Source organism: Thunnus maccoyii, chromosome 20 (assembly GCF_910596095.1).
Source record: "Thunnus maccoyii chromosome 20, fThuMac1.1, whole genome shotgun sequence".
NCBI lineage: Eukaryota > Metazoa > Chordata > Actinopteri > Scombriformes > Scombridae > Thunnus > Thunnus maccoyii.
In genome coordinates, this window is record NC_056552.1 from 1,093,189 (window position 1) to 1,116,741 (window position 23,553).

A 23,553-nucleotide genomic window follows, 5' to 3' on the forward strand; every position below is an offset into this window, starting at 1 on the left:
GTTGAATTTATGTACAAAACAGAGCTGGCTGGATAAAAAGAAAACACACACACACGTAACCTCAATATCAATATTGCAACAATATTGTGAGGATGATTATTGGTGCTTTCACAGAAGATTTACACAATGAGACTTTTTATAAACAATCATTAGTAATGTGGATATAATGACTAAGTGGGTAAAGGCAGCTAGAACAGTCTGTAATGCAGCCTTTAAAACAAGAAAAATACAACATTTATGCCACATCATGATATTATGACATCCAAAATCTAAGACAATATCTATTCTGATATCATGATATTGATATAATATTGATATATTGCCCAACCCTAGACCAGACCACCTCCAGATGTGGTTTCTGTTGCATTAACATGATCCACATCAGATCACATTACTAGCATCTGTGTGACATCACAACACACGTGTTGCAGGTTCACTTTTCAGACTGTCCCAGCTCTTATTTTCATATCTGATGATAAACAGGACTTTTAGTTTGTAGCAGCGAGAACACGACAATCACAGCAGTTTTCTGTGTTTCTGTTTCTTCATCTTAATTCAATCAAACAGTTTAATGGAATGAAAACTGGAATTAAATTAAAGAAACAAAAACGTTGTTTATGATGAGAAGATGAAATATTTTCTTTTTCCTCACTGAAGCATGTTCACTCTGATTGTTTTTATGCAAATTATCTATCAAATATGTTGACCAAGCAAGTGTGTGTGTGTGTGTGTGTGTGTGTGTGTGTGTGTGTGTGTGTTTGGCCTCATTACTCCCTGACAGCTGACCTCCTGATAAATGTTTGTGATCAGCAGTTTATTGAAGTGAAAACACAATGAAATCAAACTGTTTGTGTAGTTCAACCAAAACTAAAGAATGAGAATAATCCGTCTTCTCCAACATCCTTCATGTTCTTACAGATGATTTGATGCTTCACATCATGATGGCACAACAGAGATGGAAGAAGTACTCAGATCCTTTAATTAAGTAAAAGTACCAATACATCAATGTAAAAATTCTCCATTACAAGTAAAAGTTCTGCATGAAAAATCTACCTACTACAGTAAAAGTACATAAGTATTATGAGCCTGATGTAGTTAAAGTATTGCAGTAAAAGTACATAAGTATTATGAGCTTGATGTAGTTAAAGTATTGCAGTAAAAGTACATAAGTATTATGAGCTTGATGTAGTTAAAGTATTGCAGTAAAAGTACATAAGTATTATGAGCTTGATGTAGTTAAAGTATTGCAGTAAAAGTAGTGGTTTGGTTCCTCTGACTGATATATTATTATATATGACATCATTAGATTATTAATAGTGAAGCATCAGTGTTAGAGCAGCATGTTACTGTTGTAGCTGCTGGAGGTGGAGCTAGTTTACACTACTTTATATACAGTTAGCTGGTTTAGTCCAGTGGTTCCCAACCTAGGGGTCGGGCCCCTCCAAAGGGTCAGCAGATAAATCTGAGGGGTGGTGAGATGATTAATGGGAGAGGAAAGAAGAAAAAACAAAGTTCTGATACACAAATCTGTTTTCAGTTTTTGGACTTTTTCTCTAATCTTTGATTTTTGCTGAAATATTGGATCATTTGAATATTTATTGAAATGAAAGCATGTGAGAAGTTTAGAGGGAAAAATCACTATTTGGTGGAGCTGTTAACAACTCATAGACATGTGAAATGTGACCCCGACTACACACTGCTTTTTGTAAGACGTCAAAAGCCAAAAAAGGTTGGAAACCACTGGTTTCATCTTTAACAATGTGTTGTATTTTAAAAGCTTGTTATATTATCCATTGTGTCAAATCTTCATCTGAAAAGTAACTAAAGCTGTCAGATAAATGTAGTGGAGTAGAAAGTACAATATTTCCCTCTGAAATGTAGAAAGTAGCATCACATGGAAATACTCAAGTAAAGTACAAGTACCTCAAAACTGGTAGAGTAAATGTATTTAGTTACTCTCCACCACTGAAGACACAAACACACACTAACATCTCTTTACATGCACACATTGACATGACGGTGTTCGATTAAGATCCCTGTGAAGAAATAAACCTGTAATGTTTGACGACTCTGAAGAAGCACAGTGACATCTGCAGGTCATGTGGTGTAAATACCGTATGTGTGATTTTATGGAAACATCTGATCTCAGGTCAGTGTGTGTCGTATAAAAAGTGACGCCTCACTCAGAGTTTCTCTTCACAGTTTAATTTACTCATGCAGCTCTCATCACAACAGGAAGAAGGTTTACATTCACTACGGGAACAACACCAACAGATGCACCGTCGCCACGGTAACCCCTCTTCATATACCCACCTCCATTTCGGCACATTTTTTTATATAAAGAGTTCATGTCCTCCGTTTTTTGCTTCAGTGCATCTGTGAGGACAGAAAAACAACAGACTGCTACAGACAAATGCTCTGAGAAACAGCTCAGCCAGCAGAGACACAGCCGCAATGTTGTCTTCATCAATGATGTCATGTTGTCTTCATCAATGATGTCATGTTGTCCTTATCAATGATGTCATGTTGTCTTTATCAATGATGTCATGTTGTCTTTAACAATGATGTCACGTTGGAGCTGAATCTGCAAGGTTTATTAAGGACGGCATGATGGCAGATGTTCTCCACCACAACGATTATATGATGGACTCTTAACCACATGTTGCTGTGGCAACAGCTTGGCACGAACATGGCTGCAGTGGGTGTCTTGGTGGCTGAACTGTGTCTGAGTACTACGATCGCTGATGCTAACACTGCCAGGATACAAAAACTGTAAAAAATACAAAATGATCATGGTATCAAATGAAGTCTTTACAAATCAAATACAGTTAAAAATCATCATAGGTCATCAGAGGTCACAGTAGGGGGGCGTGAGAGGGGTGGAGTCTGATAATATGTTAGATAATCTGGCAGGCGGAGTCAAGTATTAGTTTAGATAATCTGGGAGGCGGAGTCTAATATTATTTATATTACTTTAGATCATCTGGGGGCGAAGTCAGATATTATTTCATATAATCAAGGAAGCGGAGATATAATTTTAGATAATCTGGTGGGCGAGTCAGATATTGCTTTAGATAATCTGGGAATAGGGATGAAGGGATTGCTACCTGGAGGCTACCACTGGATTTATAGCACCATATGAGGTTAGTTGATGTTTTTATGTTCACAGAAATTCTCATGGTTTTAGTCTGAAAGTTAAAATCTGTTTTTTTCATTCTGAGACAAAAAGATTGAGCTCATGCTGACAGGACCAGACCTGCAGTCCGACTCAGTCAGTCCAGATTAAATCTGACCAATAGGAACACTCATCAGGATGAACACCACTCACATTACTCTACCACAGACTGATTCTTTAAGGAACAGATAGAGGAGTGACATGGAACTGGAATAATATGCTAGTACATTATCAAAGTCCTTCAGTAAAATGCACTATATTGTGAAAAAAGACACAAAATGTTACTTAAGTGTTACTGTTTGAATAATGACTACTGTGGAGTTACATGACTTTAATTTACAATGACCAACATGAGCAGGATGAGTTCACTGTAAAAATGGAAGAAGTATTTTGATGGAGCCAGCTGTTTATAAAAAACATCTGGGAACAAACAACCAGTCAGTTATATGCTATGTTATGTTAAGTGATGTACGGTATCTACTATTGCCACTACTACTACTACTACTACTACTACTACTCCCTCTGTCAGAGGGAGCTGAGAGAGAACGAGAACATGGTGAAGTGAAAACTGATGATATGTTTTAAGATGAGATGAAATCTTTAGTACACATGTGAAGGGGTAGAGTACTTCAAAGAACTGGTTTCAAATACCAGTGTTGTATCATTCAGTACTAGTTGAGTACCGCTGTTGTAGAGTCTAGTACTCGTCACAGGTTGTAGTACATGCTGAAGGGTTGTAGTACCATTGTTGTAACATTTAGTACTATTTGAAGTACAGTTGTTGTAGGGTTTAGTAGTATTTGTAGGGTTGTAATACCATTGTTTCAGGATTCAGTACTAGGTGGAAGGTTGTTCTTGAAGGTTTACTCCTAAGAAGAAGTACAATTGTTTGAAGATTTAGCACTAGTTTTAAGTTTAGAGGCGGTTGTTGGGTATTTGTACAGTTTATACTAGTTTATACTATATTAATACTGGTTGAAGTACCAATATTCTAGCATTTAGTAATACTTTTAGGGTTTAGTAGTAGCTGTCGTACCACTGTAACAGGGTTAATTAATTAATTAACGAGTAGTCGTAGAGTGTAGGACCTGTAAGGTTGTAGTATCATTGTTGTAACATTCATTACTAGTTGGAATACAAAAAAGTACAAAAAAGGATTTTGAACCAGTTAGACGGTTTATTACTGTTAATTGTGTGTAGGTCCTACTAGTATTTGTAAAGTGATAGTACCACGTTTGCAGAATTTTGTACTAATTAAAGTATCGTTGTAGATTTTAGTATTAGTTGGAGGGTTGTTTTAGGGTTTAATACTTGTAGAAGTAAATTGTTGTAGGTTTGGAAGAAGTTGGGTGTTTGCAGGACTGAGTACTAGTGAAGTAGTTGTACGTTTTTAAACTAGTTATAGTACCACCATTTGCTGTTGAGTGGTATTACCATTGTTGAAATGTTTTTGTTCTAGTTGTAAGATGGTAGTGCCATTGTTGTAGGATTTAGTACTAGCTGAAGTACTGTCACATTAAGATCAAGTACTAACTGTAAGGTTGTTGTAGGGTTCAGTATTTGTTGAAGTACTGGTACTCTGAGTTGTACATGCTCAGAGTAACAGTTTAATTCTTGCTGTTGTTTTAAGATAAGGATGTAATGTTGGATCGTCCACCAGGCGGCGCCACAATCCTCTGAGCAGAGCGTCGTGGTATGTGGTCGTCAATCTGAGCTCCTGCAGAGAAGAAGAAGAAAAAATGATCAGTGTATTGATCAGATTATTGGAATACTGCAGATGAATGTGTGTCCTCATGTCTGCACACTACCTGCCAGGGTGAATCCTGATTGGTGGAGGTTTCGGGGGCCGGTTTGGGTTTTGGGACAGGGGGTCCCCCTGGTGGTTGGAGTGGATGGGACCGATTTAGTCATACTGATGACATCATGAACCGGACCATCATAGTTACCACGGGGGACACCACGAGCCTCGGCCATCTGAGCAGAGCAATAAAAAAAACAAAAACAATCTCAGGTTGCTGACAGGCTGATAAATTAGTTAACTGATTGGCCTCCAGTACACTATTATTAACCTGTCAGTTACCTAAATGGTTATTGATCCCCTGGTAGACAACCAGCTTGTCAACCATGTTGACTGGCTGGTCATGTGTTAAACCAGAAGGTTATTTGTTTAACATACAGTACTGTGCAAAAGTTTTAGGCACCTGGATGTTTAAATTCTTCTCCAAAGTGCAACAGCATCAGGGAGGCGTCTGATCATCTGCAGCATGACAATGAGCCCAAACATCCAGCCAGAGTCATAAAGAACTATCTTCAGCAACAAGAAGAACAAGGAGTCCTGCAACAGATGGTCTCTGATCTCAACATCATGGAGTCAGTCTGTGATTAACATGAAGAGACAGAAGCAGCTGAGACGCCGAAATCCACAGAAGAACTGTGGCAACTTCTCCAAGATGCAGGAACAACCGACCTGCCAAGTCCTTGAAACACTGTGTGCAGGTGAACCGAGGAGAATTGCTGCTGTTTTAAAGGCAAAGCTGCTCACAGCAAATATTGATTTACTTTAGGTTTCTGCTGTTTACTCAACTTTGGATCAAGTTAACTGATCAATAAAAACTATTCATGGCATTATTTTTAAAAGCTTTCTCACTTTACTTTTTTGCACAGTATTGTATGTTTGGTGGATTACCTGGTTGACAGGTGGTTGGTAGGTTACCTGGCTGACAAGTTGCTGATAGGTTACCTGGTTGACAAGTTGTTGATAGGTTACCTGGTTAACAAGTGGGTGGTAGGTTACCTTGCTGCGAGCTCTGATCCTCCTGTAGACAGCGTCGGGGAAAGCCTTCCGGGGGACGAAGCGTCCTGAACCTTCCGTCACGTTGAGTTTTCCGTCCTCCAGAACGACTCGACCGCCACTGATCACCACCGATGCCACGCCACGAAATTCTAAACCCTCGAGGATGTTCAGCTCCACTGTCTGCACAGAGACAGGACAGGAGGAGGTGATCAATGATCATCAGTGATGGTGATGATTGATGATGAATGCTGATTATTGATGATGATGATTGATGCAGCCCTCGCCCTCGTTACCAGGTTGTGAGTTTCTCCAGAAACAGTTCGAGTCTCTTTTGGGTTCCAGACGACGATATCAGCATCAGAACCAACAGCAATCCGTCCTGAACACACAAGCACAGTTCTACTGAGTTCTACTGACTTCTACTTTTTCTAGTTTTAAACAAAATATCACTGCAGCAGGTTCTTTGCATGACTATGACAAAATTCTCTGTTCAACTTCATATTCATTCGATTAAAGCATTTTTACATAAAGTTACACTTTAGTTACGGTTTCATCTGATCAAAAAAGGATCAAAGTCCACATGTCATCTTCTTGTGTGTTATTACAGGACGGTCAGTAACTTTGTCTTTGAGACTTTGTCTCCACAGTGTAACTCTGATGACTGATGTGATACCTTTGCGAGGGTAAATGTTGAAGAGTTTTGCAGCATTGGTGCTTGTTACTGCAACAAACTCATTTTCATCCATCTTCCCTGTAGACTGCAAAGAAAATTAAAGATAGATGTAAGGTGACATAAGCCAAGTCTCACATGTAAAATTCATCCTGTTCTCTAATACTTGTTTAGACAGCATATATCCTTAGAGCCCCAACTCAGATAAAGAAAAAGCTTTTAGGAAGATCAACAGAAGAGTGATTCCTGTTCAGGATGATGGAAGATGTTTTGTGATGCATGTCCTGCCATTTTTTGGTTTTCAATACAAAGTTGACATGCAGAAACTAAGTATATTCTGAATATTTTAGGGGCTTTTTCTCTCCTTAAACAGATTCTGATACCTCTTAAAGGTCAAAGGTCAGATTATCTCACCACAGCTCTGTCCCAGACCACCGACATCCTCTCCTCGATCCCGTTAGTTCCCTCTGGGATCAGAGTGAAGTCATCTTTACCGACGGCTTTCTGAGCCGTGGAGAAGCTGGCCTGGGCGCTGGACGTCACCTGGAGGTCTCCACTGGAAGAAAAACACACAACACACCTGTCAGGGTCACCTGGTACAAATAGAATCATACTCACCATGGTAACAGAGGTGGAGTCATACTCACCATGCTAACATAGAGGTCAGGTACTGTGGAGTTGAAGGGTCAGGGTTGAGGGGTGGGCTCATGACGAAGGCAGCAGCTGTGGCCCAGTCTTTGGACCAATAGTGAGAGCCATCAGTGGCCAGACTGGCTGTGATTGGCTCCCCATACACCACCATACCTGAAGACATAAACACACAGATGTGTAACCTACAGTACTTGTCTGAGCACATCCACCATTACGTAGTGGAGGAGTCTGAATACCCCAGTGACCCTGGGAGCTGTGTTGCTGGGGGCAACAGCTCCTGATCGGGTCATCTTATCCAGAATTCTTTTGCACAAGTGCTGACCAGAAGGAGAGCACACATTGTGTCTATTTTAAAGTCTTTACACTGGTTACCTGTTAGTTTCCGTACTGATTTTTTTTTTATTAGTTTATAAGGCACTACATGTCCTCTCACCAGACTACCTCTGAGAAATGCGCCTGATTTATGATCCAGGAAGGCCCCTCACATAACTCCAGTTCTTCTCTTTTAGCTCTTCCACAAAGCAGAACAAAAACCTTCAATGATGCTGCTTCCAGCCGTCACGCTCCGAGCTGCTGGAACAGCTGCAGAGGATCTGAGGAAGCTGAAAGAATAGATATTTTTAAACATAGACTAGAGACCCATCTGTTTAGTCTGGCTTTTATGTAGTACCTCATTTATTTATTATACTTTACACCACTCAGGGGTTTTAGTTTTTAAAAGCAAATTGTTTTATTGCATTATAAAATTGCCCCCCACCCCTCCAATTTCATCAGGTGGGACAATGATTTAGTTTGATGCGGTATGTTGGTTTTCCTCCTGTCCTACTCAATTTTTTGAGTCACCAGCTGCCACTGGTGTGGGGGTTGAATGCAGCTCATTTTTGTAGGGTACAGCAGAAAGGCCTATATACATACAGTACATTATATACAAACTTTGAATGAAGTTTGTTGTTATTATCATTTATTCTACAATAATTATAGGTCTTGTATTTATAATTCAGTAGTGAGGATGACCTATTAGGGGAAGGGAAAAAATGGAGTAAGCGTGACAGTTTAGTGATAAAGTGCTGTAGAAAAATACCATCAAAACTAAAATTTGCAGCTCTGTACAGCAGTTTTTCCTTTATTCTCACACTCACGCTCATGCTCTCCATTCAAATATATGAGTATTTTTCTGTGTCCAGCTGCAGTTACTTATTGTCTCTACACACCTGACAGTACACATGTCAATCAAACTTTGACCAGGTCGTGTGGGTTAAAAGTCTTTACTTTTCTAAAAATAGACTTGATGAAAATTTGGAAATTAATTTGTTTTACACACAAACACATCAAGACTTTTCAATTTACTAATTGAAATTCAAGTGAGTGGGCCCAAAACTTGCATAATTTTGATGACACAGGTGTGAGCGAGACAGAAATTTGATGTTTCGCCATGACAGAGGAAGTTGCTATAACTTTATTGTAAATACTCCGGTCAGTCTTTTATTTTGTTATTTTTATTGCTTTTTATCTTTTATTATTAATGTTTTATTATCTTACCTACTCATGTCTTATTGATGTCTTCAATTAACGCTTTTAAAGTACGTTTTTCTTCTTTTTTTTTTTTTTGGCTTTTTACTTATTTTGGTGTGCTTAACTTGCTCTGTGCACAGTGAACAGACTGAGCAACATGTTGCTTGTTTCAAAAACCGCTCGCCCTGGCTCTATTTTTGTAAAGTTTCACGCACCTAACCCTATTTTCATTGGTCAAATTCGACATTGACGTCCTTGACATTTCCGTTTCCCCTCCAGTCAGCGGTCAACATGGATGAAGAGAGACAAAGAGAGCTGTTTACCGATAGATAAACAAAAAAAGCTCCGGCTCGGCCCCCGGCTCTCCCCTCCAGAGTTCTGCTCTGTCCCTTCGCTCCATCCAGTCCGCCACACACACACTCAGCACTGCAACATCACTCGTAGTATATCTGGATGTTTTTTTGCGCTCCATCTGCTAGAGGTCGCTCATTCGCTGTATGTTATGAAGAGGTGTGAGAGTGAGTCCAAAACCTTTATGAAATAGCAACTTTGTGACAGAACTACCTCACACAGATTAGGGGGACCCTAAAAATGACAGTCCAAGATGCAAAACCTAGTTCTGGAGAGCTGAAGCATCACCTCTCTGGTGGGATAGAAGGTGGAGTTGGTGCGGTAGGTGGAGCAGTAACAACTGGTCACAGCTGCATCCTCTCTTCTGTTCCGAGGTTGTGGTTTAAAGCACCAGGTAAGTGTGGGGATACTCAAAAGGCCTCTATGTTGACATTGTACCCAGAGAATCAGAGGGTCACTTCTGTGTGGGAGTATCCAGCCTTCTTAGACTCTCTGAGTGGAGTCCTGGAGAGATTTTTATTTCCAAATCTACATTCTCACAGACTGAATCATAAAAACAACACAGTCTAAACTGAAATCTCTTCTAATCTGGATTAAGGGGATGATGTCACCTTTCTTCCTGGCTTTGGCGATGACATCAGCAGCAGATTTGCTCATCACCTTGGTAATGTAGATCGGGCAGTTGGCCTGTTTGGCGATGGTGATGGCTCGATACACCGCCTCTGTCTCTACCTGAGATACAACATGACAACACACGTACATCATCAGAAGTACACATCTACCGGCTGCCACTAATGCCACCTGGTGGACGTTTATATGTATATACTCTAAGTTTTTGTGTCACAAGGTGTTTCTTAGCTGTATTTACCTCTTCAGGGTGAGACAGAACGTGTCCTTCAGGTCCTGTGATGCCGTGACTGAGAAGCTTCTTTTGTTCCTGAAACACAATCCGGTTTAAACCAGTTCAAATGCAGTGTAAAAATTCCAATTAAAAATAATCTTCAGCTTATTAATTAAACATTGTTTTTATGTGTTTTGAAAGAGATTTTCCTGCATAAATAAAATGTCTGTGTAATTGGTCAGGCTGTATTACCTCATCAATGATGTCACCGTTCTCAGCGTGGACCTGGGCGATGGCTCCGAGGTCTCGGAGGACCCCGAACGCCTCGTAGAGCTGAAACCATGACAACATCTCAGCAACAACAATAACAACAACAGCAGAAATAATGATAATATAATAATAACAGTGGTTCCACCTGAGAGTCGGAGCTCTGGTATCTGTCTTTGTAGGCCATGAAAAACAGGAAGGAGTTCACACCTGAAACACAAATACTGTAATTAATACACAGCAGTGCTACAGTTAAAGTTCACCTGTACAGCAGCTTTCAAACACTGATGCATTTAAAGTACTTTGTGATTGTGTTGATGTATCTTTGACAAACACGTGTCGACCTTGATGTGTCTTCACGTTGACGTGTATTTGTCTCTGCGATGTCATGTATGGACTAGAGGTTGAATCTTTCTGAATCTCACGATTCCACTCAAAATGGATTCTTTATTCATTGTGCAGTGATGCTAATTTCAGGATCTACCTCAGTCCGCTGTGCGCTAAGAAAGGCAGCGTGGCAAATGATGGCATGAAAGCATAGTAAAGTGTGTAGAAGATTATGTAGTTTTTATATTTGAAAAAGTTATATCAACTGATTGCAATAATGCAAACACACAAAGGCAGACTTGAGACAAAAGGTAACATTTATTCACAAACTTTTTAGTATTTTTCAATTCTCAGTGATTTCAAGAATAACAAGGTCTGTCACACAAAAAATAAAAATGCTGTCACATAAATAAAATTGGCAGGCCTAGGCTAGCTGCATTTTTAGTTCTCAGAAACTTGCCAATTTCAAAAATAACACTGTAAAACTGGTATTTCGTGTGATTTTTCAACAAATTGAACAATAATGCTTGACACAGTTTTGACTTGGTGTGCAGGATTACTGCAATATCCAGGTTCTTTGTAGAAAAAAAAGCTGATCTATATGTTCTGGAGTAAGATTGCTCCACTGTGCTGGCACTATATCCCCCAGCAGTGGAGAATCCTCTCTCTGCGCTCTCTCTAGGTAGCACAGGTAGCATTTAGCTAATTTGGCCAGTAGAGGGAAAGCTGTCTCATGGGACATCCGCCATTGACGGGGGTCTTGTGAGAGATAGTGGAGCTTCCTCCAGATATCTTCAGCTCCTCCTCAGCTCTGGTGTTGGCAGATTTAGGGACACCTCTGAGCTCAGTAAATGTCCTGCCCAGCAGATTAGCCAGTGCAGATGTTCTTCTTTTAGAGGCAGGACCTTCTTCTTGGCCTGATTCTGGCTCCTCAGGATTGTCCTCAGCCTTAACTGGCCTCACCTCTTTCTGCAGAAAGAATCAACAGTCATATTAATTATGTTTTATTTTATAAGCAAGGTGCCCTTACCCTAAGATAAAATAGAACATTTTGACATTTTGTAACATTATGATATGTATTATACTGTATCTGTGTTATTAGTTAAACATACAAATGGACAGTATACTGTTATAAAACATCTATTATTAAAGAGTAGGCTAATTACCTCAAGTGCTGCAGCCTCTGCAATCACTTTAGCATAGATGTCCAGCTGTTCTTCTTTAGGAAGGAAAGGCAGTGTGTTAAACCTGGGATCGAGTGTAGAGGCTGTGTGAAGAATGCTCTTCTGCACTCTTGTGTATCTCTTTGCTGAATCTTTGTGGATCGCCGCTTTGATTTCCCAGACAATTGGTGTGTCAACACCAGCAAAGCCTGCTTCTGTGTCGTGAAGCAGCTGAACATGCAATGGAGCGATCATTGACAGTTTAGGTGTAGAGTCCTGTGACATGATGTTGGTTGTGTATTTCATTGGCTTGAGTGCTTTAGCTATTTCTTCAGCATTGGAGACATTCATTTCGCTGTGTGCAGATGTTGCTTGAACCTCCATATTTTCTCACCTGGAGAGCAGCACAAATGGCAGACTGCTGCTCTAGAAATCTTTCAACCATTTCGAAAGCACTATTCCATCTTGTAGCGACAACGATTTTCAGCTTGTGTGGCAACAACTGCAGAAGCTTCTGTTTCACCTGCAGGGCATGACTTAACAATGGTGCAGCAGTGGAGGGATCAAGTGATTCGCCCAATCCTTCCAAGCAGCCGTGACACCGAATTTAGCTTCAGAGCTTGCTGAGCGGCAAGAATGATTATATCTGCAAAACACGTATGTTAAGTTTTCCAGCTGCACAGCAGCAAACATGTTCGCAGCATTACCTCTAACAATCACCAAATCTGCAACTGTTAGCTTCCATTCATCTGCGACGGAGTGAAACATTGCATTCATGGCTGTGTGGCTTTCATGCGTCACCCTAGTTTGTAAAACATGAGACTCGAGCTGCCACTTGGTGAACGTGATGAATGACTGGGTTGTCCATGCATCACAGGTAAGAGCTATTCTGGTGGCTTCAGTCCAGGCTTCCCTGACTTTTACCTTTGTCTCTTGGTAAAGCTGAGGTACCACTTTCTCAGTAAAAAAATGATGTTATGGTATGTCATACTTTGGCTCAGTTGTCTGGATCATGTATATGAACCTTTCTTTGTCGACTACTAGGGGTGCAGGTCTTTTGAAGTGAAACAGGTGATGGATCTAGTTTATTTTTCTGCCTGTTCACTCAAGGCTGGGAGTTTGGTCCAGTGGTGCAGTGTGCGTTGGTTGGCTGTTGGCCCTTGTTCCACTTCTTTCAATTCTGGGTGATGGCGTATGATGTGAGCCCGGGCATTTGGTGTGTTCCCGAAGTACTTGACTTTGATTTTGCAAACCTTGCATACCAAACTCCTTCTTCCCCGGCATATTGTAAAATCCAAAATCCAGACGCTTGCCTTCAGTGAAGATGAGACTGGCTGAATTTCTTGCTGCTCCATTTTCAATAGGCCACCGACTCAGAGACCTAACGTTAGCAGCAACTGACTCACCAGTAGCCACACCGCTAAAATTGCTACTGAGAAAATTTAAACTATACTTAAGATGGAAAAAACGCTTTTAAAAATCGATTTTTGGAAATTGTGAATTGATTTAGAATCAAAGAAGATAAGAATCGCAATTCTTATGTGAATCAATTTTTCCCTCACAACTAGTGTCTTTGTGTTGACGTGTCTTTGTGATTACGTGTCTTTGTGTTGACGTGTCTTTGTGTTGACGTGTCTTTGTGTTGACGTGTCTGTGTTGACGTGTTTGTGTGTTGACGTGTCTTTGTGTTGACGTGTCTGTGTTGACGTGTCTTTGTGTTGACGTGTCTCTGTGTTGACGTGTCTTTGTGTTGACGTGTCTGTGTTGACGTGTCTGTGTTGACATGTCTGTGTTGACGTGTCTTTGTGTTGACGTGTCTGTGTTGACGTGTCTTTGTGTTGACGTGTCTGTGTTGACGTGTCTGTGTTGACGTGTCTTTGTGTTGACGTGTCTTTGTGTTGACGTGTTTTTGTGTTGACGTGTCTTTGTGTTGACGTGTCTGTGTTGACGTGTCTTTGTGTTGACGTGTCTTTGTGTTGACGTGTCTGTGTTGACGTGTCTTTGTGTTGACGTGTTTTTGTGTTGACGTGTCTTTGTGTTGACGTGTCTTTGTGTTGACGTGTCTGTGTTGACGTGTCTTTGTGTTGACGTGTTTTTGTGTTGACGTGTCTTTGTGTTGACGTGTCTTTGTGTTGACGTGTCTGTGTTGACGTGTCTTTGTGTTGACGTATATTTGTGTTGACGTGTCTGTGTTGACGTGTCTTTGTGTTGACGTGTCTTTGTGTTGACGTGTCTGTGTTGACGTGTCTTTGTGTTGACGTGTCTGTGTTGACGTGTCTGTGTTGACGTGTCTTTGTGTTGACATGTCTGTGTTGACGTGTCTTTGTGTTTACGTGTCTTTGTGTTGACGTGTCTGTGTTGACGTGTCTGTGTTGACGTGTCTGTGTTGACGTGTCTTTGTGTTGACGTGTCTTTGTGTTGACGTGTCTTTGTGTTTACGTGTCTTTGTGTTGACGTGTCTGTGTTGACGTGTCTGTGTTGACGTGTCTGTGTTGATGTGTTTGTGTGTTGACGTATCTTTGTGTTGACGTGTCTGTGTTGACGTGTCTTTGTGTTGACGTGTCTTTGTGTTGACGTGTCTGTGTTGACGTGTCTTTGTGTTGACGTATCTTTGTGTTGACGTATCTTTGTGTTGACGTGTCTGTGTTGACGTGTCTGTGTTGACGTGTCTTTGTGTTGACGTGTCTGTGTTGACGTGTCTTTGTGTTGAAGTATCTTTGTGTTGACGTGTCTGTGTTGACGTGTCTGTGTTGACGTGTCTTTGTGTTGAAGTATCTTTGTGTTGACGTGTCTGTGTTGACGTGTCTGTGTTGACGTGTCTTTGTGTTGACGTGTCTTTGTGTTGACGTGTCTTTGTGTTTACGTGTCTTTGTGTTGACGTGTCTGTGTTGACGTGTCTGTGTTGACGTGTCTGTGTTGATGTGTTTGTGTGTTGACGTATCTTTGTGTTGACGTGTCTGTGTTGACGTGTCTTTGTGTTGACGTGTCTTTGTGTTGACGTGTCTGTGTTGACGTGTCTTTGTGTTGACGTATCTTTGTGTTGACGTATCTTTGTGTTGACGTGTCTGTGTTGACGTGTCTGTGTTGACGTGTCTGTGTTGACGTGTCTTTGTGTTGACGTGTCTTTGTGTTGACGTGTCTGTGTTGACGTGTCTGTGTTGACGTGTCTTTGTGTTGACGTGTCTGTGTTGACGTGTCTGTGTTGACGTGTCTTTGTGTTGACGTGTCTGTGTTGACGTGTCTGTGTTGACGTGTCTTTGTGTTGACGTGTCTGTGTTGACGTGTCTGTGTTGACGTGGGTTTGTGTTGACGTGTCTTTGTGTTGACGTGTCTGTGTTGATGTGTTTGTGTGTTGACGTGTCTTTGTGTTGACGTGTCTTTGTGTTGACATGTCTTTGTGTTGACGTGTCTTTGTGTTGACGTGTCTTTGTGTTGACGTGTCTGTGTTGATGTGTCTTTGTGTTGACGTGTCTGTGTTGACGTGTCTGTGTTAATGTGTCTTTGTGTTGACGTGTCTGTGTTGACGTGTCTGTGTTGACGTGTCTTTGTGTTGACGTGTCTGTGTTGACGTGTCTTTGTGTTGACGTGTCTGTGTTGACGTGTCTGTGTTGACGTGTCTTTGTGTTGACGTGTCTTTGTGTTGACGTGTCTGTGTTGATGTGTTTGTGTGTTGACGTGTCTTTGTGTTGACGTGTCTTTGTGTTGACGTGTCTTTGTGTTGACGTGTCTGTGTTGATGTGTCTTTGTGTTGACGTGTCTGTGTTGACGTGTCTGTGTTAATGTGTCTTTGTGTTGACGTGTCTGTGTTGACGTGTCTGTGTTGACGTGTCTGTGTTGACGTGTCTGTCTTGACGTGTCTTTGTGTTGACGTGTCTGTGTTGATGTGTCTGTGTTGATGTGTTTGTGTGTTGACGTGTCTTTGTGTTGACGTGTCTTTGTGTTGACGTGTCTGTGTTGACGTGTCTTTGTATTGACGTGTCTTTGTGTTGACGTGTCTCTGTGTTGACGTGTCTGTGTTGACGTGTCTGTGTTGACGTGTCTGTCTTGACGTGTCTTTGTGTTGAAGTGTCTGTGTTGACGTGTCTTTGTGTTGATGTGTCTGTGTTGATGTGTCTGTGTTGACGTGTCTGTGTTGACGTGTCTGTCTTGACGTGTCTTTGTGTTGAAGTGTCTGTGTTGACGTGTCTTTGTGTTGACGTGTCTGTGTTGACGTGTCTGTCTTGACGTGTCTTTGTGTTGAAGTGTCTGTGTTGACGTGTCTTTGTGTTGACGTGTCTCTGTGTTGACGTGTCTGTGTTGACGTGTCTGTGTTGACGTGTCTGTCTTGACGTGTCTTTGTGTTGAAGTGTCTGTGTTGACGTGTCTTTGTGTTGACGTGTCTGTGTTGACGTGTCTTTGTGTTGACGTGTCTGTGTTGATGTGTCTGTGTTGACGTGTCTTTGTGTTGACGTGTCTGTGTTGATGTGTCTGTGTGTTGACGTGTCTTTGTGTTGACGTGTCTTTGTGTTGACGTGTCTTTGTGTTGACGTGTCTGTGTTGATGTGTCTGTGTTGATGTGTCTTTGTGTTGACGTGTCTTTGTGTTGACGTGTCTTTGTGTTGACGTGTCTTTGTGTTGATGTGTCTGTGTTGATGTGTCTGTGTGTTGACGTGTCTTTGTGTTGACGTGTCTTTGTGTTGACGTGTCTGTGTTGACGTGTCTTTGTATTGACGTGTCTTTGTGTTGACGTGTCTCTGTGTTGACGTGTCTGTGTTGACGTGTCTGTGTTGACGTGTCTGTGTTGACGTGTCTTTGTGTTGACGTGTCTCTGTGTTGACATGTCTGTGTTGACGTGTCTGTGTTGACGTGTCTCTGTGTTGACGTGTCTGTGGTGACGTGTCTCTGTGTTGACGTGTCTGTGTTGACGTGTCTTTGTATTGACGTGTCTGTGTTGACATGTCTTTGTGTTGACGTGTCTGTCTTGACGTGTCTTTGTATTGACGTGTCTGTGTTGATGTGTTTGTGTGTTGACGTGTCTTTGTGTTGACGTGTCTTTGTGTTGACGTGTCTGTGTTGACATGTCTTTGTATTGACGTGTCTTTGTGTTGACGTGTCTCTGTGTTGACGTGTCTGTGTTGACGTGTCTGTGTTGACGTGTCTGTCTTGACGTGTCTTTGTGTTGACGTGTCTGTGTTGACGTGTCTCTGTGTTGATGTGTCTTTGTGTTGACGTGTCTGTGGTGACGTGTCTCTGTGTTGACGTGTCTGTGTTGACGTGTCTTTGTGTTGACGTATATTGACGTGTTGTGTTCAGGTGTCCAGGTGTAAACCACCTCTGTCTTTGATGAGAGTCTCCAGCTCTTCGTACAGTCCGTCGTGCCAGCGAGTGATGTCCAGGTGTAGAGAGAAATCGCAGCACGCCCTCTGATCCGCTGCGTCCCTCCACTGCTCAAACGCTGACAGTAAACTGATTCCAGGCTCTGCCAACACGTGGTCGACTGTGAACACAAACAGCAGTTTCATTATTATCACTGTGCTTCCCTGGTCTGTTCCCGATTGATCGGTATTGACAGTTTATTGGTAATAATCTGACTGATCATGGTGGTTCCTCCGGCCAGAGCGGCTCTGGTTCCCTGGTAGAAGTCGTCGGCGGGGTTCAGGCCTTTCTGCGGAGCATGCAGGTTGGTGTTGGCGTCGATTCCTCCAGGGATGACCAGCTGACCGTACGCATCCACCGTCTTCACACCAGCGGGGACGATCAGGTTCTCACCGATCTGTCTGTTCAAGACACACAGCAGGAAGGTTGATGATGTCACCTGCAGGTCAGGTGACCGCTGACTGAATGATGGATTCTGACATTATTCACCTGCTGCTGTTGATTTCTCTGTCAGCAGTAAATGTTCTCAGCTGGAGGGAATTCATGTTCATTCTGTGAAACCGTCTGATTCATAACTTTTACATTCGACCAAAGATGTTTTTGTGGGAAAAAAAAATGCAACTAGATTTGTTTCAGATTGTTGAAGATGTTTCAACTCTCATCCAAAACACTTCAGTTCTTCAGCTTTGTGAATCTGTAATGAACTTGAAATCTGAAATGTTGATAATGTTTATTCATTACTTTATTTTTATGTATTTGTTGGTTTATTTAACAGGGACAGTGCACATTAATAAACATTGTAAATGCTGTAAATGCGCCAGAGTTAGTCCAGAGAATATTTTTCATCTGTATTCCCTGGACAGATGTTACAGAGTCTCCCTTTGTGTTACTAGCTTGTGAGACGCTAGCAGGCGCTGAGACTCTCCATGACGGCGAGGCCGCAGCGGGGCGAGACAGAGCTGTGCTCCGATTCCCAGAAAATCAAACGATTTGTTTCCTCTAATGAGATATGAAAATATTATTTAGCAGCAGTTTTTCATAAACTGACAACTGAGACAAAACTGCTTCATCTTTTTTATGGAAAAACAGGCGAAACAACAAACTGCATCATTTCATCTGATTGTGTTTGTTTCACTCACATCTTGTTTAATAAACGCCTTAAGTTTCACTTTTAGTAAATTATCACAATTTCAATCACTAACATTGATCAGAAGATATTTTCCTAAAATGGACAAAAATGAAAATAATGTAAATATAAGATAAATATGAATATAATTAAATATGAATATAAACATGACTACTTGATGGTTCCATCCTCGATGTAGACGTCAGCGTAGAACGACTGGTCGTCATTGACGATCTTTCCTCCTTTGATGATCAGCCGGTCGCCCTGGAAGCAGACAGAGAGCATTCTGGGTAACAGCAGGAAGTCATAATAGCAGCAGATTGTAACTTTCACAGCTTTATTTTCATTTTGTAACGTAAACACACATTTGTGATAATGATCCTTTTATTTTGGGACTTTTCTTGTTAGATACACTGATGATGTTTTATGAACATTAATCTGACGCCTGTTCACGGGTGAAACCATCGACGTTAATCCAGATTATAACTCCGCCGCAGATTTGAAATGTTCTTATTTTCATCATCACGTCTTTTTTCTGTTTTCGTCACCTCTTTAAATCAGTTTGTGCTGATTTAAATTCAGAGTTTAAACCTTTAATCTGGAAGATCAGAGCAGACTGAGGAGAAAAATTCACCACAACAGCTGTTTGACTGTTAATCATCAGCAATTATTGATCCTATATATGATTAATACAATGTTCAAAACTCTTTGCACTGGTTTTCGTATTGATTTTAAAATTCTTTTACTTGTTTTTAAAGCTGTTGGTGCTCCTGCATGTGCTGACGGTTTATGAACTGCTTCAGCTCCTCTGGAGTCTGTTAGTTGTTCATAAGTGCAGGACTGAAACCTTTGTGAGGCAACTTTTAGCTTTGATGCTCCAAGATGCTGGATGACGGTCTGACAAGGATCCGAGAGGTCTGACGAGGATCCCAGAGGTCTGACGAGGATCCGAGAGGTCTGACGAGGATCCCAGAGGTCTGACGAGGATCCCAGAGGTCTGACGAGGATCTGAGAGCAGCAGAAGTGTCGATGTCTTTAAAACCTTTTTCAGCTTGACTTTGATTCACAATGATTTATAGAAATTATTTATTATTTTTTCCCTCTTACTGATCTTATTTGTCTGTTTTTATCTAACTTTTATCTCACCTCATTATTATTATTATTAAATCTATTTGATTTTATTACGTTTCCATGTGTTTATTTTCTCTCGCGTCTGTTCTGTCTTATTATCAGCTCGTCAGTCACCTGAAGCACTGACCTGTATGAAAGATGCTGTACTAATAAAGTTTTATTGATTGACTGAACGGATCCTCCAGGAGGAGCAGGAGGGCGTTGCCACGGTGAAGGATGTCTGGGTTTCCTTACAGTCTGGTGCCAGCGTGACCCATCAACGGATGATTGGTTGATTGATTGATGCAGAAGTCATATTTATGATGTTTGATCTCGGCTGTAAATCTTTTTTTTTTTCAGTTTTTCTGTTAGAGGCTGTTAAATCTCTTTATGTTTTTATTAATAAATCATCATTGCATTAAAAATCTCTGCAGCTTCACTCCAGTTCGCATCTCTGAAACCAAACCGAGCCGAGCCGAACTGAGCCGAACTGAGCCGAACTGAGCCGGTCAGCCTCGGTGATGGACAGGTGGAGCTGCAGCATCCTGCCTCCCGGCCCGGTTATCCCGGCTCGGCCCCGTTCATCCCGGCTCAGCCCCGTTATCCCGGCTCGGCTCTGCTCGGTTGAACCTACCGCGGGTCTCGCGCTGCTCTTCTTGGGCTGGAACGACATGCTGCTGCAGCTGATCGGCTCTGATCGATCTGTGATCGGCTGATTGATCCGCACACACAGACAGGCTGCTATTGTTGCTCCCGTCTGCTCTGACGACACGCCGCCGACAACACGCACACAGCTTCCGGTGTGAGGCTTCAAAATAAAGCGTCTTACGCGAACTTCAGTTTTATTTTGCAGAATTTTTTTTTTATTTGTTTCTAATTATCGGTGAAATACTGATCAATCAATACACTTTCAATCAGTTCACAGAGATTACTGTGAATCAAAGCATCATGTTTCATCACACAGATTCAGACTGAAACTCCATTAAATTATACTGCACGTGCTGTGGTCTCTTATTTTGAAAGAAGATCCCCGGATGTATTTGGTGTGCTGGGCGCTGATTGGCTGTGAGGGTCCAAGAGCAGAGCGCTGCTGAGGATGATGATGAAGATTTAGTTTATTTATTCATTTATTTCTTGTTTAAACTTCATGTTTCAGAAGAAAAACTGAGATTTATAAAAGTGACATAAAAATACTTCAGAACAAGTTACAGTCCTGGAAAAGCATTGTGGAGAGTACTTAAGTACAATGTTGAGGTACTTGTACTTTACTTGAGTATTTCCATGTGATGCTACTTTCTACATTTCAGAGGGAAATATTGTACTTTCTACTCCACAACATTTATTTAACAGCTTTAGTTACTTTTCAGATGAAGATTTAACACAATGGATAATATAACAAGCTTTTAAAATACAACACATTGTTAAAGATGAAACCAGTGGTTTCCAACCTTTTTGTCTTTTGACGTCTTACAAAAAGCAGTGTGTAGTCGGGGTCACATTTCACATGTCTATGAGTTGTTAACAGCTCCACCAAATAGTGATTTTTCCCTCTAAACTTCTCACATGCTTTCATTTCAATAAATGTTCAAATGATCCAATATTTCAGCAAAAATCAAAGATTAGAGAAAAAGTCCAAAAACTGAAAACAGATTTGTGTATCAGAACTTTGTTTTTTCTTCTTTCCTCTCCCATTAATCATCTCACCACCCCTCAGATTTATCTGCTGACCCTTTGGAGGGGCCCGACCCCTAGGTTGGGAACCACTGGACTAAACTAGCTAACTGTATATAAAGTAGTGTAAACTAGCTCCACCTCCAGCAGCTACAACAGTAACATGCTGCTCTAACACTGATGCTTCACTATTAATAATCTAATGATGTCATATATAATAATATATCAGTCAGAGGAACCAAACCACTACTTTTACTGCAATACTTTAACTACATCAAGCTCATAATACTTATGTACTTTTACTGCAATACTTTAACTACATCAAGCTCATAATACTTATGTACTTTTACTGCAATACTTTAACTACATCAAGCTCATAATACTTATGTACTTTTACTGCAATACTTTAACTACATCAAGCTCATAATACTTATGTACTTTTACTGCAATACTTTAACTACATCAAGCTCATAATACTTATGTACTTTTACTGCAGTACTTTAACTACATCAAGCTCATAATACTTATGTACTTTTACTGCAATACTTTAACTACATAAAGCTCATAATACTTATGTACTTTTACTGCAGTACTTTAACTACATCAAGCTCATAATACTTATGTACTTTTACTGCAGTACTTTAACTACATCAAGCTCATAATACTTATGTACTTTTACTGCAATACTTTAACTACATCAAGCTCATAATACTTATGTACTTTTACTGCAGTACTTTAACTACATCAAGCTCATAATACTTATGTACTTTTACTGCAGTACTTTAACTACATCAAGCTCATAATACTTATGTACTTTTACTGCAATACTTTAACTACATAAAGCTCATAATACTTATGTACTTTTACTGCAGTACTTTAACTACATCAAGCTCATAATACTTATGTACTTTTACTGCAGTAGGATTTTTCATGCAGGACTTTTACTTGTGATGGAGTATTTTTACGTTGCCATATTGGTACTTTGACTGCAGTAAAGGATGTGAGTACTTCTTCAACCACTGTGGAAAAGTAAAAGAACACAAGTGTCACCAGCTAATATAGTCATAGTATTACATGTATGGGATGTATATTATTGGACTATTATTACTGATGTATGTTGGGTTGTTTCTGAACCTGCAGCTGTCAGATAAATGCAGCAGAAAAGTACAAATATTTAGTAATATTATATGGAGTAAAAGTAAAAACAGACACTTTATTACTTTGAGTAAAAGAAAAGTAGAGAATCGGTTCTTTAAATCACATCTTCAAACTCTTGTTTAAAGATTTTAAATGTAAGCTCAGTTTTATAAGTTTGATTTCACTATTTTTTATCTTTTTGTGCTGCTGATTAGTTTTAATTTAGTTTTTCTTTATAAAGCAATTTGTGAGACTCTGCTGTATAAACCAATTTATATTATTATTTTATTATTTGTATAAATGTATTAGATGTTTCTGTAAATTAAAAAGATTTTAAACAGAGGAGGATGATGATGATGATGATGATGATGATGATGATGATGATGGCGATGCTTCCTCTGAAGTCTTTGTTCTGCAACGCGCTCACGTGAAGAAGACGATGAGAAAGCAGGTCACACGTAAACATGACGAGGCGTCACGTCTCTGATTAAACAAACGTGACGTTTTAAGAAATCAGCTGTTTCACAACGTGAACTCGATCCGTCTGAAAGAAAGTTTATTGTCTCATTTTCACACCACACCCGGCTCAACCAATCACAGGAGAGTATTCCACCTGATTCCAGGTCAGACTCTCTTGTTTCAGTGATGTAAGAGGAAAAGAAAAGAACAGGATTTTACAAATAATATCCTAACAACAATCTTCATGTTTTCTCAACAGTTTTAGTTTTTAGAAAACTGTCACGACCTCAAAGGTTTCAAGCGTTTTTAAACATTAATGGAAGAATAATCCTGATTGATGAAATATCTATCTTTATAAGTTTATGAGTCTCAATTCAGATCTCATGTAACAGCAGTAAATCTGAAGATATTATTTCATTAATTAGTAAAATATCAGTGAATCTATCAGCCTGCCGGGAGGAGAAACTGAAACTTTGTTTGTTTCTGACACAAACACATTTCAAAGTCATTAAATAAGTCTTTTGTACCTCCCTCTTGCCGTAGTTTTCCCGGGTGTGTCCGGAGGGAAACACCACCGTCTGACCTCCTCCTCCTCCTCCTCCTCCTCCTCCTCTCGCTGCGTCTCCTCCAACATGGTCATCAGTCCGAGTGCGATTGGCTCGTCGTCGCTGCGTCTGCGGGCTGAACGACTCGAAGTTCAGGGTTTTGTTCTCGAAAGCTCCTTCGACGTTGCAGAACATCCCTCCATACTTCATCCGAGGCCGCGGGGAGTCGGAGCCCAGCCTGGACAGCAGGGAGGCGCAGTCATCCTCCTGCGGACACTTCTTCTCAGACATCCTGCAGACACCAACAAGAGAGGTCCTGCAGAGACAATGACAGAAGACGAAGAGGAGGAGGAGGAGGAGGAGGACGAGGATGGGTTGGCTGAAGAGCTCAGGCGATAA

At 40.8% G+C, this 23,553-nt stretch overlaps 2 protein-coding genes across 5 annotated transcripts; both read right to left on the reverse strand.

Moving 5' to 3' along the window:
• Nucleotides 1-2,197: 2,197 nt before the first annotated feature.
• On the reverse strand, nucleotides 2,198-23,472 carry dpysl4 (dihydropyrimidinase like 4). Of its 4 annotated transcripts, XR_006092844.1 has the most exons (16): nucleotides 23,137-23,472; nucleotides 18,408-18,496; nucleotides 17,323-17,507; nucleotides 17,063-17,227; nucleotides 10,410-10,471; nucleotides 10,247-10,327; nucleotides 10,022-10,090; nucleotides 9,765-9,885; nucleotides 7,287-7,443; nucleotides 7,054-7,195; nucleotides 6,643-6,727; nucleotides 6,263-6,348; nucleotides 5,970-6,149; nucleotides 4,984-5,149; nucleotides 4,710-4,892; nucleotides 2,198-2,770 (listed from the first exon to the last, which is right to left on the reverse strand). XR_006092844.1 is itself a non-coding variant. In XM_042397081.1 (15 exons), the coding sequence occupies exons 1-15, from the start codon at nucleotides 23,443-23,445 to the stop codon at nucleotides 4,801-4,803; spliced, it is 1,989 nt and encodes a 662-aa protein (XP_042253015.1). In that variant the 5' UTR covers nucleotides 23,446-23,472; the 3' UTR covers nucleotides 2,198-4,800. The 4 variants fall into 4 exon arrangements, 3 of the variants coding, with proteins under 3 accessions (XP_042253015.1, XP_042253017.1, XP_042253016.1); XM_042397081.1 differs by having other exon boundaries at nucleotides 2,198-4,892; XM_042397082.1 differs by lacking the exon at nucleotides 23,137-23,472 and adding an exon at nucleotides 19,977-20,131 and having other exon boundaries at nucleotides 2,201-4,892.
• On the reverse strand, nucleotides 10,492-13,320 carry LOC121886796 (E3 SUMO-protein ligase ZBED1-like). Its single transcript, XM_042397127.1, has 2 exons — nucleotides 11,755-13,320; nucleotides 10,492-11,557 (listed from the first exon to the last, which is right to left on the reverse strand). Exons 1-2 carry the CDS (start codon nucleotides 12,133-12,135, stop codon nucleotides 11,291-11,293), a joined length of 648 nt encoding a protein of 215 aa, XP_042253061.1. The 5' UTR covers nucleotides 12,136-13,320; the 3' UTR covers nucleotides 10,492-11,290.
• Nucleotides 23,473-23,553: the final 81 nt, after the last annotated feature.